General features: G+C 43.0%; 1 protein-coding gene across 1 annotated transcript in view; it reads right to left on the reverse strand.

Annotated features, from left to right (window-relative positions):
• Positions 1 to 4,659: 4,659 nt before the first annotated feature.
• The window catches only part of TMEM169 (transmembrane protein 169), a 17,269-nt gene continuing 3,646 nt past the window's right edge, over positions 4,660 to 18,282 (reverse strand). The window contains exons 2-3 of the mRNA XM_008644834.2: positions 10,064 to 10,499; positions 4,660 to 8,564 (exon numbers count right to left, since the gene is read on the reverse strand). Coding sequence (XP_008643056.1) covers positions 7,942 to 8,564; positions 10,064 to 10,364 — 924 coding nt within the window. The 5' untranslated portion in view covers positions 10,365 to 10,499 and the 3' untranslated portion in view covers positions 4,660 to 7,941. The remainder of the gene's footprint in view (positions 8,565 to 10,063; positions 10,500 to 18,282) is intronic.

The raw sequence follows: 18,282 nt of genomic DNA on the forward strand, positions 1-18,282 counted from the left end.
TTCCCTACATCTAAAATCTGTGTTTTTGTCTGGGATTGCTTCACGAGTTCTAAATCCGTGGATTAGCCAAGGGATTTCTGCAGGCAGTGATGCAAGGGCCGCTCAGCCTGGTATCACGAGAGGCGAAATATTTCCCACTGCTAAGTAACTGAAAAGCCCCAGACAAATTTCTGCACTGGAAACAACTCTGGCAGAGTTTTCTGGATTAGTTGTTAAATCTGTTACAACAAATTTTTTGTTTATTACATTTTATAGGACGATCTGCCGTGTAGGGTCTGATTTTCTTTCAAACAAATAGAAATAGTTGGGCTCAACTGAACTCCAGCGCACCTGGGTTCCTGGAGAAGACCAGAGAGATCACGTCAGGTATATTTGCTTTGGGGAAAGCAACAGCCCAGCAAAAGAGTATCAAATAGCGTTTGGAAAAAAGTTAAAGCCAGTGTTTTAAGAAGTGGTAAGTACCAAGTGATTGCTGCTGTTTCAGATGGCGTTACTGCAGAAGGAGAATCTCATCCATCTTGTTCTCCACGTGCCCTTTGTTTCGCAGCAGTTACCACACCGCTGCCTGTGCAGTGTCTTTGCTGGCAGCCATTAGCAATCCAGCTGTGTTTGCAGGGGCTCTGGAAAGCGCTTTCATGCAGTGGATTGTTCAGGACAAGCTAGCTAGGATAACTCACTGCGTGAAGGATTTGCTTTGCAGATGCACAAGGATAAGCCTTTAGTATCCTCCCCTTTAGTTTCATCCTGCCCCCACCAGCATTGTGCACGTTCGCATGCACACACGCACACGCGCTGGCTAATAATCTAATTTAATCCTCACAGCACAGGATTCTGTTCCTTATCCACTCAACGGTGGGAAGGGATGAGTCTTCAGCTGCCAAACAAGGCTCTTTCTGAGCTGAGAGGATCCCATCTTAAATTTTTATCTGTTTGTCTGCACCTGGAAGCACACTGAAACCAGACTGAAAGAATGAAATTTCAGATTTTTTGAAAAATACTGGCTTTAATTGCACTTTCAAAATGGAGCATTGCAGCATGGAGGATGGGACGTCATGATTTAAATCTTTTCATTCTTGTGAGTTTCCAGTTTGTACAGCTTTGGGGGAAAAAACACAAATGTGAAGGAGGGAGCTTATATTTGAGAGGAAAGAAGGGATTAGGTTTGGTTTCTATTTGTGTAAATTGATGCTAACCCATTACACTAGCACATATGCAACAGTGTCAGATGTAGAGGCAGGGGAAGAATAATTTCAAGTTTTCCCTGTCAGTTATTTTATGCAGAAACTCCTTGGAAGGGAGTCATCAAGAAGACAATGATTTCTGCAGTTTTTCTGTACTAGACATTCAAGACAGACATTAAAATTTTTATAACTTTCTATTGAAATAAATGGCAAATTTAGCCATCAAAAGAGACTTGGTTTTAGGGTGGAATTGGAGCCTCAGAGCAATCCCGCTGTAATCATGGGGCTGGCTGAAGTCACCACCATGACGTGAAACTTTTTCCTTGGAGCCTGTTTCGTTATTAGAGTCCGTCACTCCAGCAGTGTTTAATTGCATTAGAGAGGAGCCAGTGCTATAATCACTGTGAGTCACTGAAGGCAGCTCTACCAACACGTATTTGGGGAGAACTGAGATGTCATTTAGCAATGACACTATGTGTGCCCTGGGATGATACTGCTCATTATATTAAATATTTCACTTTTTTTCTTTACTACACGCAGATACTAGGAATTATTTCTGCTTCTTTCTTAAGTCACAGAGGAGCTCATTTGAATAAATTAATGAAGGTTAAAAATGCTTGTGTTTATTAATTCTGCATGCCACTTTTACATGGCTAAAGTGTTAAGGAAAATCTCCATTATGATGGAAGGATATTCTAGTAATTGCCTGTAATTATACAGGCATCTCACTACAGATACATTTAAGTACATCATTAGAAACTGACACTTCCATACTTCAGGACAAGTAATGTCTTTTAGAAAGAAAGACTGAATAAAAGGCATGCTTTCCTTAGGCTGACTACCCCAGGAGCTGTTGGATTCATGCCCAGCACTGACACTGTAAAAGCCATTCAGTTTATATATGATATTTGGGGTGTTTGGATCACAGCTGCAAGTTATTCAGATAATCAGGCTAGATTAATAAGCTATATTTGTGTTATATCCTAATGAACTGGTTTTCTGGTATTTTGTAGTAGAAATTATTGATTCTCTTACCTTATCACTGTTGGATCAGAAAGGATTTGGTGTATATATGAAGATAGTCAAAGGCACCTTCAAATATATTGGTCTTAATGCACATTACTGATGGGGGAACTTGTAATAAACCAAGCTCTGGGGGAACATGTTCCCTGGGAGGTGGGGGATTTATCCTATTTGCAGGCAGAACATACTATCAAAATCAGTAGTTACACTTTTTTTATCTTGTGAAGCTAAGTTTCCACCTGGAAGAAATGGCTGAGAAAAGGAGCCCTAAGACAAGGAGATCATGTGTAAGATGTGTATCTTAGGGGCTCCAGGTCAAGTTCACCCATGGCATACCTAATTTCAATGGATACAAACCAAAATGTATTTTAGCTGCTGTAGTCTGGGAGTAAGGTTTTATGTTTTAGCACACTCAAGCGAGGGCATTTTTTTAACACAGGGAAAAAAATGCATTGTTGGCCTGACTCAGGCATTCTCTGTATTTTAATGCATTCTGACAGACTCCAGCTACCGTGTAATGACATGAAATTAGGAGAACTGAAAGTTAATGGAACTGGGTGACCAATGGGGATACATGAGAGACCCTCAAGCCTTGTTTCTCTGGACTGCTTGTTTGCATGCAATCACACTTCACCTGTTATGTGAAAGGATGCTTAGGGGGCTTTTTGAACTCTCTGGTAATTTACCTGGACCGAACACAGAACCACTACCCCTCTCTCATTATTACATGGCTGCCTGCTGGAAGAGAAATCATGCTTTAGTAGTTAAGCAAACACAATGTCCCTTCTAATTCACCAAATTAATTGAAAAGTTGTGTTTCCAAGTGGATTAGCCTCCTGAATTTGATTGAAACTCTCTCTCTCTTTTTTTGTGAGTTCCCTTTTCTGTTCAGGGAATAAATGTGCATCTAATCTAGGAATGAAAACACATTAATACAACTGCCTCACACTACCAAGTGTTTGGAAAGAAGCAGGAAGGGCACTGATCCCACAGATAATTCACTGCCTGGGACAAAAAGGGGTTGCATAAATTTTGAGTAAAATTGTGTCCATCACAGTGCAGAACTGTGGGCTGTGCATCCTTATTTTCTTTCTTTCTGTAATGCTACTGTAATTGCATGCTTCAGTGCGCAAGAGCACATTGGAATGGCTTTTCTTAACTAGTGGTTGCAGCTTCTAAAAGGTACTCATGGCGGGTGGTTACAAGGATCCATGGTGCAACCTCTGCTGATAATCTTAGCAAGGAATTGCAGGATCCTGGCCTTAGGATTGAAAGCACTGGCCGGAGGGATTAGAAGGGTGAATTCGAGGGATTTACTGTGGATAAAAGCACACTCATGCTGTGATTGTTTCATTCCTCAAAGAAACTGAATGGGGTGGGTAAGTCAGTAGGCAGAATTAGCACCTTCTCTAAGTCAGTAGGCAGAATTAGCTTCTCTCCCCCTGGCGAGATACATGGTTCAGTCATACAGGTGTGTTTTCCCTGGTGCAAAGGTCTTCAATAGGAGTCTCTCACACTGTTAACCATTATCTTATAAAATGATTACCTTGCACCTCAGAAGTGAGAACTGCAAAGGCTAGTGAGCTAATTCCCTGGGTGCACTACCTCCATCTCACCCTGTCACACCAGGGAGCTGAGTGTCCTTCACTATGTTCTTCACTGGAGGCCGCAAGTCCTCAACATACATCTGCCACACAGGGAATTCTGTTCCCTTGGCCGTGTTTGCAGTAGGCATCAAACCAAAAGCACCTTCCTGCTATTTCCAGCTGTTGCACTTCCAGTTTGAGGGAATCACCTGCAGGTAGCTTTTTGGCTCAAAGAGCTGTTACACTGAAGCTGTGCTAGGCCTCAGGAATTTCATTTGGGTTTTTCAAAGATCCATCTCTCCTTCTTAGAAGAAAGAAGATCTCAAGTGTTTTCCCTGTGCCAGCAAGAGGGTAGGACTGTAATAAGACTGTGTGGGAGAGAACCAAAGGTGTCATTTAATACTTAGACACCTTGAAGAACTGTAGTGGTGGATTCTCCTTTGACTTATCAGAGACATGCCTGAAGTACCCAGGGGCTGTAAGAAGTCTTCCCAGCACAGCTGTAAATAGCAGCTCCAAGTCACAGACACGAAAACCATGTTTGTGGAGTTAAAAGTACTTCTTGTTTTGGTATGGAAGTGTGTCCCCTCCTATAGATCCTTGTGACTAAAGCTAAACAGACACCCAACCAGTGAAATTAAACCAATCACAAAATTCATTTGTGAGTTATGAAGTAAAAACAAAGAACCCAGGACCCAGAGATACATGACAATTCTGGATACACACTGATTAACAAGGGGTAGAACTTAGACCCACTTCAGACACACTTTAAAGTGGATCTTCAAATATAATTATCAGCATAGAATGACTGTGTCCATCCCACAGCACAGATTTTAACACAAAGTCAAACAGAAGCATGAGAGCAACACTCCTGTAAAGCCACATATGTCTTTATTCTCCACCCAGGCCAGCAAGGATGGGAAAAGGGAATGCAATTAAAAATAACAATCAGCAAACACACAGTATCTTTACTTAAAAAAAAACATCCAGACTAGAGCAGCCAGAAACACACTCAATCAGAATTACTGTAATTCTCTGCAGGTTGACAGTGGCACATAAGCAGAAATTACTTGTAAGTTTCTGAAAGTGGGGTAGAACAAGACAAAAACTTGTGCTTTTTTTCTATTACAACAATTGATAATGATTATATATTTTGCAACAGGCAAACTGCTACAGAGGATAATGGGAAAGAGAGAAAGCTATCTAGAGTTGTCTAGAGAAAAGTCTGAATTAAACATTTACAAATAGCACCAGAACTAACCCCAAGCTTAAAATAGCCCCCACCAAAATCAATGACAGAATGCCTTGAATTTAGCAGGAGCCAAGGCAAGCTTAGTTAAGTGTAAAGAAGTAGAAAACACATGATGGATTGTCCCAGTATATCCCCCAAAACATGACCTCCAAACCCAGAAGCACAGCTGCCACTGCAGAGGGAGGGAACTATGACTCCTCTGATGCTCCTTTGTACCTACGTAGCAGTAAGAGGCACAGATTTGGTTTTGTCTCCACTCCAGCGGGCTGTTAGCAATCCTGAAAGCAAATCCTGCAGCTCAGCAGACATTTCACATGGATGTATTCTGTAATGAGCTAGTATTTATCATTCAAGCCCTCCGTAAGCTGAAGGCTCTTTGTGCTACTGACCCCAGCCTTTCGTCTAGCCTTGAACAGCTGCTGTTTGGCAGTGACAGCTGAATTGGGTTTTCTTCCTCTGCAGCAATGCACACTTGCCAGCCATCCTTTCCCCAAATTTGTTTGCTGCATCTTGGGGCCAAGACACACAATCCACCCCTTTCATGCCAGCAGTGTCCCTTTAGGCAAAGCGTGAGAACACTTGCCAGCGGACCTTCCTTTTCCTTAATGCTTGTTAAGCATCACTCATTCCCACCCTCCAGCCATGTGGGAGCCTGCAATTTCCATGTGGAGTACTATTAAGCAGAGTGGCTGCAGTGGGTCACTACAGACTGCCAGCACTGGCATGGCTTATCCTCAGCATCTCCATTAATTCAGAGGCATATCAGCATGCCCGATTGGAACAGCCTTGTGAAAAGCATTTCACTGCTTGAACCAGTCCCAGGCATATGTCAGTCTCTTTGAATCCCACTAAACTACCTGACATTGTCTCACATGTTGGGATCTATTTTTTTTTTCCTAGAAGTTGGTAATTGCCTTGAAAGACTTCATCAGTTAAAACAGAAAGAAGGAAGCAACAAACACAGCCTGGCTGTACCTGTACCCAGGGAGCACCTCTACTTTCTCAGTTAAGTGTGGGGCCAAGACTGCTCTTGATATTTGCTTGTGCATTATTCACTGTTAAGCCTTCAGCCAATGCTAAGAGGCTCCTTTGACCTCCCAGGCACCAAGGATGCAGCAGGAACTAATTATTTCTCAGTGTCAGGGCTAGAGGATCAGATGGACTTGTTTATACATCACCAGTTCCCAGATGTTCTAACCAGGACAGTCAGTGTAGTCTTGAGCTCAACCTTAAAATGCAATATAAAGCATTAGTTTCTGTGAAATCCAGCTTCTGAATGCTTCTTTCTACCATTCTAAAACTAGAGCAGTTCCCCCCAATAGGGAAGCTGGGGAAGTGAGACACCTACACAGACAGGAGTGACTGTGCAGCTGACAGACTGCACACCACAACTTACCTACCTACACGCATGCAAATGGTGGGCTCCTCTGGCTTGGGGCTCAGATAGACTTTGCAGCAGCACCAGCTGAACTGGAGCACAGAGAAAATTAACCATGTGTCAGATGTGTAACTCAGCCCCCATTAGAATCTGCTATACCTCTCTTTTATTTTGCTCATCTCCTTCTCAGGCCAAAAGTTGATTGAGAAAAAATAACTTTTCTGCTAGTCATTTTTTTAAGAGATAACTAAAATTTCTCCAGCCTATGGTGGCCACCTCAGCCTGGTCAGGGAGTCCACTATGATGCCATGAAAAATCCAGAAAGGAGGGAAACCGATTATGAAAATGAGACACGAGGGGAGGAGGATGTATGATCCATTGCTTTTCCATATAACTAACCAGGAAGAGAGATGAGGCAGGGAAGGTGACACAGATTTCCAGAGCTGAGGCATAGATAGACATGAACTCCTGGACTCCCTCATTCTGAAAGGGGAGGTCCAACAGCTCTCCCATAAAAGCAACTTGTGACTTGTTTCAGAGACCTTCCCATCCCAAGAACCTTCAACTCCACCTCCCTAAATCCAGGTGCTGCAGGACACACCTGCATTGCAGTGAGATGTAAATGGATTGCCCCTTCCTTAGGGGCAGGCACCTCCTTAGAGCAGGTGTTTCCTCCCTGTAATGCAACTATTTGCACTGCACACTGCGTATGACTCCTGTAGCTCATTCCTCCCTAGCAGTGCACATATCAAGAGATCCACTGCAGGTGTGTTCCAAGCACCTATCTGAGCACCTGCAGCCACTTGAGGGCTCTTGGTGACACCCCCATCAGGTCCCCACACACCGCATTACAAAGCAAGCCCTGCTCTTCCAGCATGTGGTGGGGGTGTTTCAGGTCAGCGTAGAACTCACACGCCTTTGTTGGCAGCTATGCTGTCCTCTCCCACTACTCCAGTGGTCTGTGACACTGGACTCTGACAGTGTCTAAGCAGTCAGCCTGCCTAAGTTAGCTGCTCTTGTTGGAAGGACTAGGAAAGGACCCCTTCTAGGAAAACTGCAGGAACATCACACATTTTGCAATTTAACCTTCACCTCTGAATAGGTTCCTGTCTCTTAAAGTTCATCTCCCAAGCAGAGACTTCTTTTCACTGTGTCATAGGTCACTGCTATGTCCTAGTTCTGAAAAGTAAAGTCTACTTTGACAGAAGTGGACTTTTCATACTATATCTCTGCCAGTCCACAAACAGCCAGAGCCCTGCAGACCTGGATTTTCTTACCATTCCCAGAAGCTGTAATTAGTTAAAACACATGACAAATCCTTGGAAAGCCATGCACGTCCCAACCCAGAGCATGTGAAGGTAGCATTCTTGCATTCTGTGACATTTAAAGAGGACTCTCAGCCCAATATTTTCATTAAGTTTGTGTTTAAATATATATGTATATTTAGAAAAAAAAATCAGTGTGTTATTTTCTAGGTGAAAACACTCGCATACGACCAAAATAGTCATCCAGGACAAAGGCTCAGACTGCTGAGGTCTCAACCCCCTGTGCAGAGCTCTTGCCAGAGAGACTACCTGAGATATTGTCAGAATCAAGCAGCTCGACAATGCTGTATGGAGAACAATCTTCCAAGCCCAGCTTGCTGCAGAGCCAGCCACAGAATCCCTTCTCCATATCCCTGACAGCGTGCCACCAGTACCCAAAGGACCATGCTACCTGGGCTACAGCTGAATACAGGCCTAGGGAGAAAGAAACAACCATAATTATAATTGGGTAGAAGATAATCAAAAAGGGACAAAACGTGATTTTGTGCCAGAAGGTCCTCTCTTCATTGTACACCAAGAAGATGTTGTACCATGTAATGGTTCCATAGTAGAATGAAACCACGAAGGACACTACAAAAATGATGGGGAGGCAGATGATAGTCCAGAGGACGATGTGGGGTCCTCTGTCCAACCCAACATCACATTTCTTCTTCTTCTCAGGTACATCCTCTTTAGAAGGTTCCTTTGACTTAGCCAGTTCCTGCAGCTCTTTATCCGTTAGTGTGACGTGGATATCCACCATCTGACCCTTCTTCTTTCCCCTGGTGATTGTTCCAGTCAAGGTGACATATCGACTGTCTAAAGGCATGCTCCAGACACCTACAACACAGATAAACGCATCCACATCAGATTTATTCTCTGTACAAAGCATTTTGTGAAAATCCTCAAAGACCCCAAAGACAATTAGATAGTGCATATGGAGTTACAATTAAAATTAAATTTAAAAAGATGGAAGACAAGAAGCAATGCAGTATGAAGAAAATTATCACAGAAGAAAATGGAAAAAGAGCTAATGAGGAAAAAGACAAGAATTCCAGATGATAGAAATCACAACGGAGAAGACTCCAGCATCTGCACTAGAGCCAATATGTGAAAGGAAAGTGCTCCAAGGGTATTTGAGAATGAGATGACAGAGAGTAACTCAATTGAAAATGGTATGCCTATTTTCTCTGTTTCCTTCATGGATTTATTCCTGAACAGCATGAACACTTGGGATTAATTAGATAAATACCACTGAGACTCTTGTTTTGGAATAAGCACATTCACACATGGAATTACACCTGAATAGCTAATATTTCACTTTACATTTGCACTGTATCTCAATCCAAATTGATTTTTGAAGTTTAGAAAAGCTTAACAAACTGTCATAAATTTATATTTGCATTTGAAGAGATCAGTAGCGGCACGAAACCAGACAGTACTGGTATATGTGTTAAAGTTATGACGGGACTGCCTTAGCTTTCAAGTGACATTGGTATAGGAGGTTCATGCAGTGGTACTGGCCAAAAACCCCGCCATGGGGCTACAGTGTATTTCCTCCTGGTCTTAATTCTGACTAGCTTAGAAGGAGGTCTTCAGAACTCTTAAAAAGAGGCTGAGCAGCTTGGAGTGCTCCACAAAAGTGGAAGGCAGCAGGTAAGTAATGAGGATAGGGTTTGGGATCATGGGGGAATCTAGTGTATATGATGGACCAGGAGTATGCATTCACATTTAAGCCCCTCTCAGCCTGCACTGCTGACTCTCAAGAGTATTTAGCCACAAGACCTGCCTTTCACACTTCTTCCCTGCAAGGGTACCCAGGACAGATAGCGGAAGTGAAAGTGACTCCAAGATGCCCCATGATGACCTTGCCAAATAATCCCCCTTCAAGATGAAGCCATGCTGATTGTATGCAAACAGAAGGCAACAGCAAATCCTAGATAATGAGTTAAATTCCCTATCACAGGTAGAGCCACTAACTCCATCTGCTTCCATCCTTTCACTTAACAGGCAGTTGTTCAGGCATGGACAGTGGCTTGAACATGGCTTAGAATGACATCATTGGCTTAATGCATGCATAGCATTGCAACCAGCACATCAACCCCAGCCAGCACATACATTTAAAACTAAGACTGTAGCAACAACCAAACTTCGCAAAGAACTGCAGGAGACATCCCAAATCAGCCTGTAATGCTCTCTGTTTCAGAGCATTTTCATGTATGAACTCAAGCTCTCCTTGCCTGCAGTCTTGGAGAGGGTTGGTCCCACAGTCACTTCCATTTGACCTTAGAGCATGATGGCATCAAAAAAGCTTATGGAGTGTTCTCAGGAATACATACCATCTGTCATAGACTGACCCAGGAACTTGGAGCCTTCCTCAGAGCTCCTCTCCGCTCCTTCTTCATCCACCTGTTCTTCTTCCACCTTATTGTCATTCTCAGACCGATACACTATTATTGACTCGGGGCGGGACTCTTTCTTCTTCTTTTTCCTCCGGTCCATAGTGGCTTCCCCATCAAAGGTGACAGTGGTTGCCACAGCCCTTCTCATTGTGCCACAGCGAGGGCTCTGGCCTCCAGACTTGCTGTCCTTCTGCACAGTCTCCATCCCGCTGCTGCTCTCAGTCACCTCACCTGGCATCTTGTAGCACCTGTTTCCAATCCAACAGCACCAATCCTGCACTTAGAAGTCATTGATTAGACAATGGTCCAAGGATGCTTTGTTCTGGTAAGATGTCCCACTGCTGGTATCCAAACTATGCACTCCATTCCCAGCCTAAAAGGAGAGAGAAGGCTGAAAAAGTGCCTTTTTCTTACCAAACAGAAAAGATTGGCAGAATTTTCCTAAAAAGGTTTACTTCCAACTGGTTTAAATGTCATCTGAAGATCCCTATTACTGTCCTGAACACCAGTTCTCTTACATGGATACATGTTTTGTGGTGTCTAATCTATCCTCATTCTTAGGGTGCAGTTTTCACTGTAACAAACCAAAGCTACTGGAAAGAGTATTAACATTTATAAAAAAGGATTAAACCTGGCCAGCTTACTGGATGAATTTAACATTCCTCTACAATGCTGGAAACAATCAAAAGACAATAGTTTTGGCCCAAATGCATCAGAATAAAGGACTGAAACCATAGATGAAAAAGAAGTTGACCGATTTAAGGGACTGGCCTACAACTGCAACAGGAACACTGTGCTTGTCCAGCATTACAACAGCTATATTGGTGCCAGCCTTTCTCATTTTGAAAGTCTAATGATTAACTCCCCTTTGCAAGAATATTACAAAAATTAATCAAATTATGTCAAAATGAGTGATATTTCAAGCCTTAACAATTTAGCAATATGCAGTGTTGCCATACTTTAAAAATACGGTATATACAGTGGATTTATAGCAAAATTGTTATTAAGATGACTTTGCTGGAGAGGGAATTGGGAACCACAGCAAATTCTTCTGACTGCGGAGAGAAAACAACACAACTCTTCACAAATCTTTGTAACAAATAGAAGGACTCGATTTTTTGCTCCGCATTCAAGCAAAGTTAACAGCAATATCAAGTGAAACTGTCATCTACTGGAAAGCTGCCTAAGTAAAAACCACATAATTAAACATGCAACGAGGCAGACAAATCCTGCTCCGTGAATACGGAAGAAGGGTTATTGGTTCTCAGATTTCATAACATTTAAGAAACTGACTGTGCCGGGTATTCATGAAGCATTTAGGTACAAATCTGAATACAATGAATAACATTTTAACAACTCTGAAGAGCTCTGTTGAACATTTACATGAACATTTGTATTTAAAAGAATGCATCTGACCAATAATTAAGCTGCTACCTAGTAACCAAGTCTTTCCTCTAACAGGAAACTAAGAAACACAGGTATCACAGTTTATAGCCCACACAATGCTGGGGAAATGGTTTTACACGAATGGATGATAGAAAAAAGTTGAGCATTTTAAAATTTGGCAGTATGGTCCTGGTCTTCCCACAGATCTAAGATTTTGCTGGTCTGTTTTGAAATTTTGTGCAGAACTTTAGATCAACTATTTATGCCTCATACACTCACACACACCACACCCACACAAACTTTTAATTGTATCACTTTAACACCTAAGACACTGCCCAGCTGGCTCTACGAAGCCTTGAAGAATTCAACAATTCAGATTATTTTTGTGCACTATAGAAAATAAATCTTCCCTGGTGATCAGAAAACACATGAAATGGACTTTAAAAACCCTCAAGATTCAGCATGCCCCATAAGCCAGACCACTTCTAAATGAATAGGCAGAGAATATTTTGTTTAGCTTTGCAGCGTGGCTGGGAAGAGTCTGTTTAGGCTGCCATCTCACCTGCCATAAAAAATGTATGCCTAAATTAGCAGACATACTGGAAAACAGAAATTCATGGAAGCTTTTGTTCGTTGTTTCTTTTTAAAAATGCCTTTAGGGGTAAATGAAATGAATTTATGCTATGGAATAAACTCACTCTTTGGAGTAAATTCATTCAGGAGGTACGATAGGCTTTAACATTTTTCTCTGAAAATCAGCTGTAAAATTTCATGTTTTGCATCTATAAAACCCTGAAATTACCTGATTGAGCCTAATGAGCCCCTGAGACAAAAGTGATATTCTGCTTCCAAAAGTGAGGAAAACAGGCCTGGAAACAGAGAAACCAAAAGCATAACTTCTGGAATAATCTACTAAAAATCTGGAGACACAGAAGTTGATTAGACTCCCAAAGTTCCTGGCTTTCGTTCCATGTTCAGTCCCTACTGACTTGAGAAGGGGGTGACTTGCACATAACATTTAAAAATAACACAAAGCTACAAGCAAAGATTTGTAGTTGGGCTTTTTTTTTCTTAAAGTTGATCCAGCTGTGGCCTTGCTTAAATTCACAGTAGATGATAAGCTAATGTCAGTTCTCAGTGGCCACAGCACAAAGGACTATGTCAGCCTTGACTATGCAAGGAGCAAGGTGATGTCCTTTTTGAATCTCTCACAGATAGGCACTGGCAATCTGTGTCCTGTTCTTGTGCTCATCAGTCTGGCAGAATGCTGATTAATGACCAGAAGATGCCTATGATCTCTGAGTTACTTTGCTATGTCTGATGTTCCCAATACTGCAGCTACTGCCACTGTGAGTTACCACCAGGATGAGAAACACCTCCACAGCAGGGTAATCTGAGAGTTGCAGCTCAGTTTCTTCTCCTGCTGACAAAAGGAGAGGGACTGGGCAGTGGGGTACAAGCCACTAAGAAGCACGGTTGCTGTGGCTGAGTCAAAGCCCTTGGGCTAAGGAAGTGAAGGAGCCCAGATTATTCTGTTTAAGGCACAAGAAGGTAAAATCTGATATGTCTGTCTACATCAAAACCAAAAGCATGAAGGAGATCCTTGTGATCCAGCAGAGGAGGATGCAGCAAGATAAAACAGAAATACAGGGCAGACATTAGGTAGGTGTTGCAACAAAGTGGGTAGGTGTCCCTTGGTATACATCACTGGGTGACATGCTGTCACTGGAAACTTCCAAATCTGGACTGGCTATCTTGGCAGAATTTTGGTCACCTGTAGTTGACCAGAAGAGGGGAAGTCCTCTGGTTTACGCTAGGGAGCAGTTAGATTGAACATCACAAAGATCCCTCCTGATCTTATGCCTGTTCTCACAGTACATGTTTATTTTTCTCTCATCTGTTTTCCAGTGAAGCAGCTGGAATACCCCCTGCCAGCTGGTCCAGAACTTCTGAACACAGCACATCAAAATACCACCATCAGCCCCATATCCCACAGCAATGCTGCTGAGCTGAACAAGTTCAAGCCTCAGTCCCATTTTTCCTGGGAATATTTTCTCTGTAGTTGCAAACAAGAAATGGGCTCTTGCAGAAATCACAGTAGTGTACACAGAGCTTAATTTTTCTCTCTTCCTTTTCTTTACAACTTCTAAGAATAAGGCCAGCCCTCAGCACTACACAGCTGTCCACAGCACCAGTTCCTTCAGCCACACCCCAAAATCTTCACCCCTTAAAAGCCTTGCTGTGGAGCTGAATCATTAACAATTGCTGTGTATCTCATACTGGTGATGTCTCCCATGTGGGAGCACAGGGGCAGATAGGAATCTAAGAACTGTCCATGGGAGGGAAGGAAAAGGAAGCACCCGGCTTGCTTTTTTTTTCCAGCCAGCTTTCGGCCAGTTTTTCAGCTCCTTTTCCTCCGGAGAGTTGAACTTTGTTTTCCTGGGACTCCGATTTTTCCCTTCTTCTCTGCTGGATGGTTTCAACATCAGAATACATTGGGAGGACTTTCCACCGAGGCCTTGGCCCTGGAGGTGGGTCCACCACCCTGTCCCAGCTCCAAGGAGGGAGAGAGAGATCTACGGAAGGACTCTGAAATTTTCCCAGGTTTCTCTCAGCAGAGCAAGGGATTTTATTATTTAGCACTATTATCCTTTCTCTGTGTGTTTGTTAAATAAATAGTTTTTACCTCATTCACTTTCCTTCGAGGAAAATTCATTTTTTCCCCGAACCTGGTGGGGGGAGGGGTGGTTGTAACCTGCCTTCTCTCAAGAGGATATATTTCCAAATTTGCCCAAACCAGCACAAATAGTCATATTTCAGAGATAGCAAGGAGTAGTTTATTAGCCAAACAATTTGTTATTAATCTCCATATGAAAACAGATGGAGAACCCTGGGGAGGCGGCTCTGCAAAAACACTCTGTAGAGTAATTTTTAGAAGCACAATCTTCTGTTACTATGCAGGAAAGCTACGGCTGCTTGTGCTTCCTGTGACAGTAATAGTCTTTGACACACAAAACAGGAGCCTAAAAGCTTGGCCTTGCACCATTTAGGTCAAAGGAAGCTTCTTCCATTGGTTTTCAGGGTTTGATCCAGCTGCTAACAGAAGAGAAATTATCTGGTTTGAATGCAGACGGGAAGGAAGAGCCTTCCTGCAAGCTAATAAAATCCTTGATCTTAAATCCCTGCTACAGCACAAGTAACCTTTTTATGACTGCTCAGAGCAGACATGAGAGGAAAAAATGTAGACGGTAAGCAGCAAGGAGCATAAATTTTTATTTTTATAGTCACATAAAATGTACAACACATAAGAAGAACTGGCACTGTGTCTTCACTCACATCATGCAGGGGTTGTCTGCAGAAACAAAAAAACAACCTGTGCTTTAGAAGCACTGTGAGTTATCCAGGATGGGGAAGAAATGAAGGGAAATTTACCCCAGAGACACACCTTGAGAGAGCTTCCCAGCCACAGATCTTCTTTGCTTGCTGCTTTTACTCCATAACCTCTGCATCCCCAATCCCATCTCCACTCAACCCCGCCTCTGATTTTGTTCATGTGCACATGTGTGATTTTGGTCATGCATGTTACCCAAAAGATCTTTTCCAATCCCTAGTATTTTTAAAGGGGTTATTTGCTGGCAGACTGTACACATGAAAAATAGGTGTTATTAAATGGATCTAGCTGTTCAGGACAGATCTGTCTGTCACCAGCCAGTCATGTTATGACAAAATGCATTGGTCTAATGCAAACATGAAGCCCCCAGGACAGAGAAAAACATGTGACAAGACATATATAAGAAAGCACATTTAATTCACACTTTATGTAGGAAAAGGGCAAAAATGGTAGGGCTCCCTCCACAGCTTTGGATCTGTTTTAAATACCTAAATGACTTCACATTATCTTTCACATATGCATCCTTGCCTGCTTAAACAGAGGATGTCTGTGTCCTCTTTATTTCATGGTGAAATAGCTCAAACTAGATTGCACAGTCACTTGAATCTAGCAAATACTGAAGGCTGTGACATATTAGAAGGTGAGGCAGGAACAGCTCCTCCCTATCAGTATCAGGGTCTGTGCAGCTTGTGGTGAGCTTGACAGGGGGATTTATCTCACTGAAAATTATAAAATGTTATTTTTAGCCATACAAATTCTTCACCAAGCAGCTCCTTCTACAGGAAGGAATGTCTAAGGAAGGAGGGAAAAACTACTCTTCCTGGCAGTGGCTGATTTCAGACTGCATTAAGTGTCTGTATAACAACAGCAAGAGAAGAAAAGGGAAACATCTACCTCTGCCACCCCAGCAAGGTTAAAGAAAGCAAACAGCAAAGTTCAAAGCTCACACCCATCTTTCCCTCCCTGCTTAATCCACAGGCTTCCAAGCACTTTAATTTCTTGGAAAGAGAAACATGAAAAATGACCATGCTCTGGGTATGCATCCAAGCAGGAGCAGACTTCAGGCTGGACTGCCAAAAGCAGAGGATGGCACTGAGCACCCAAGCAGGGGGAATAACACAGTAAGATGACTCAAGTCACCAAAAACTTTAGAGGTGTTTGCTAATGGAGCCCCCCATGCTCCATGCCTAACCCTCAGGAGCTGAGGGTGCTAAAAGCTCAAGTTAAAAGCAAAGGGAGGTGTGGGCAAGCAACATGATTTCTGCAGGCAAGCACTGACAGACCCAGTCCCTCCAGTTTATCACAGGCACAGGGCTCTGTTGGCAGATGCCATTAGTGCCAGCACTGCACCACACCATGAGCCAAACCTGCTCTGGCCAGCTCTAAGCCATCAACCTACTGTTGACCATCACTGGAGCTGCAGCAAGACTGGACCTGCTTGGGTGTGGGTTAAGGGCTTCCTGGCTCCTGGGGCCATGCTGGGTGGCTCAGGACCCTTGCTCTCTTTTCCATCCTTCCATGAGACACCCAAATGCTCACTGACAGCATTCTACAGATACAGACAAAGCACCAAAAAAAAGGAGTGGAGAAATGCATTCCACAGTATCACTATATTGTTTCTGAATTACGTTTTCCACACCTTTTTTTAAAAGCCAAGGACATTTTACAGAGTATCTGTTTTATGAATCAGTTCTTTCTTTTTCCTTTGCTGTTCCATAACTTTTCCAAATGTCACAGAACAATAACTGCTGTGTAGATCACTTATTACTGAAGACTGGCGAACAGCATACAAGAATAGCTGAGCATTTTTATTTTATATTAAATGGAATGCCCAATCTATTTTCTTGCATACCAACTTTTTAAAAATCCAACTTTTTAAAAAGTGTACCTTTTTTGGAGCAAAAGCCTGATGTGCTATCTTGCCCTTGTCTTCCCACTTATTTGAACAGACTGCTAGAAGAAAGAGAAATTGAGATAAAAGACACAAAACTTCCCACTGCCTCCACATGGATGATATCTGTTTCTTTATGTTTCTTATACTATGCTAAAAATGTCAAGGAATGGCATGTGCACATTAGCCTTTAAAGAGAACCAAGGCTTTAAAAGGAGCCTGACTTGGGAATGGAAGGTTTGAAATCTTCAAAGCAAACCAAGCCTTTAGATATGAGTCTTGAATAAACTCAGCCAAAGTTCCTGAACCTTGCAGGAAGAAGAAGATTTCAACCTTAAAGTGGAGACACACTTTCTCTGTTCCCCTGCTCTACCCCTCACTTCTGGATTTGCCAGAACAGGCCATCCTGCACCTTGAAACAGCAGGTGCTCATTGCAATCCCGACCCCACGCCCCAGGTCACTGCTGGATTATACTGTACAATAGGAACAGCTGAACAAAGTCAATCCCACTAACTTTAGTCAAACATCCTGCCTCCACAGCAGTGCCTTCAGGCTGGGATCAAGTGTAGCATCTATTTTTATTGGCATAAGACCCAACTTGTCCTTGGTTGGGATTGGCAGATGCACTGGAAACTGGCTGCATACCCAAACCAGAGCTGTGTCTCCTCCCCTCCAGGCATCCAAGCAGATGCCTAGAAAACAGTAACAAGCGAGTAGTACATGAAAACAGAGCTGTGAGCCCCTCACCTCCCACACCCGAGTGCAGAGAAAACACCTTCTACACAGCATAGACACACACGTGGAAGTAAGAAACACTGGGAGTTGCCATGAAACACCAGCGGTGGGTGTGAAGCACCTGTGCTAACGCAGGACTTCTGCTACAGAGCTGGCTGGCAGGGGATGCCAGTGAAGGGCTTCAAGACCTCCATCACATGGTGCTCTCCAGAGGAGGTTTTAATGCATGCTGGACTCTTTTCTGACCTTTACAATAACTAGAAACAAGGACCCCGGTTAGCACCTCAGGCTCTTTTTCCTTCCCTCCTACTCAGAAGATCCCTGATCATCTCAGTCTCAGTCCCCTTTCCTGCCCTGCTCTGTGCTGGCAAGATCAAGCATGCCAGTGCTTTACTCTGACAAAATGAGGAGAAACCACACATTGAAATACCTGCAATTAGAGAGGAAGCAGTTGCAGCCATACAGCCTAATGGAAAATACAGTCAATTGTAAATCCAGTCTGGAAAGCATTATCTGAAAAATACCAACAACAAACTACATCCATCCTGTGGTTCTTCTTTAGGCAAGATTTTTGGGGGCTTCAAATCAGAGCTTTCTCTGAGTAACACCTGGCTGCAGCCCAGGAGTTGCTGGAGAGCACAACTGCACAGAGAGAGAACTGGAAGATTCCCCTGGGAGTGATTCAGGATTGTTTAATGCATTGCACAGTAAATATAATCTAAGATATTTAGACAGTGTCTCCAGCAGCCGGA

Source organism: Corvus brachyrhynchos, unplaced genomic scaffold, assembly GCF_000691975.1.
Source record: "Corvus brachyrhynchos isolate BGI_N302 unplaced genomic scaffold, ASM69197v1 scaffold452, whole genome shotgun sequence".
NCBI classification, from domain to species: Eukaryota; Metazoa; Chordata; class Aves; order Passeriformes; family Corvidae; genus Corvus; species Corvus brachyrhynchos.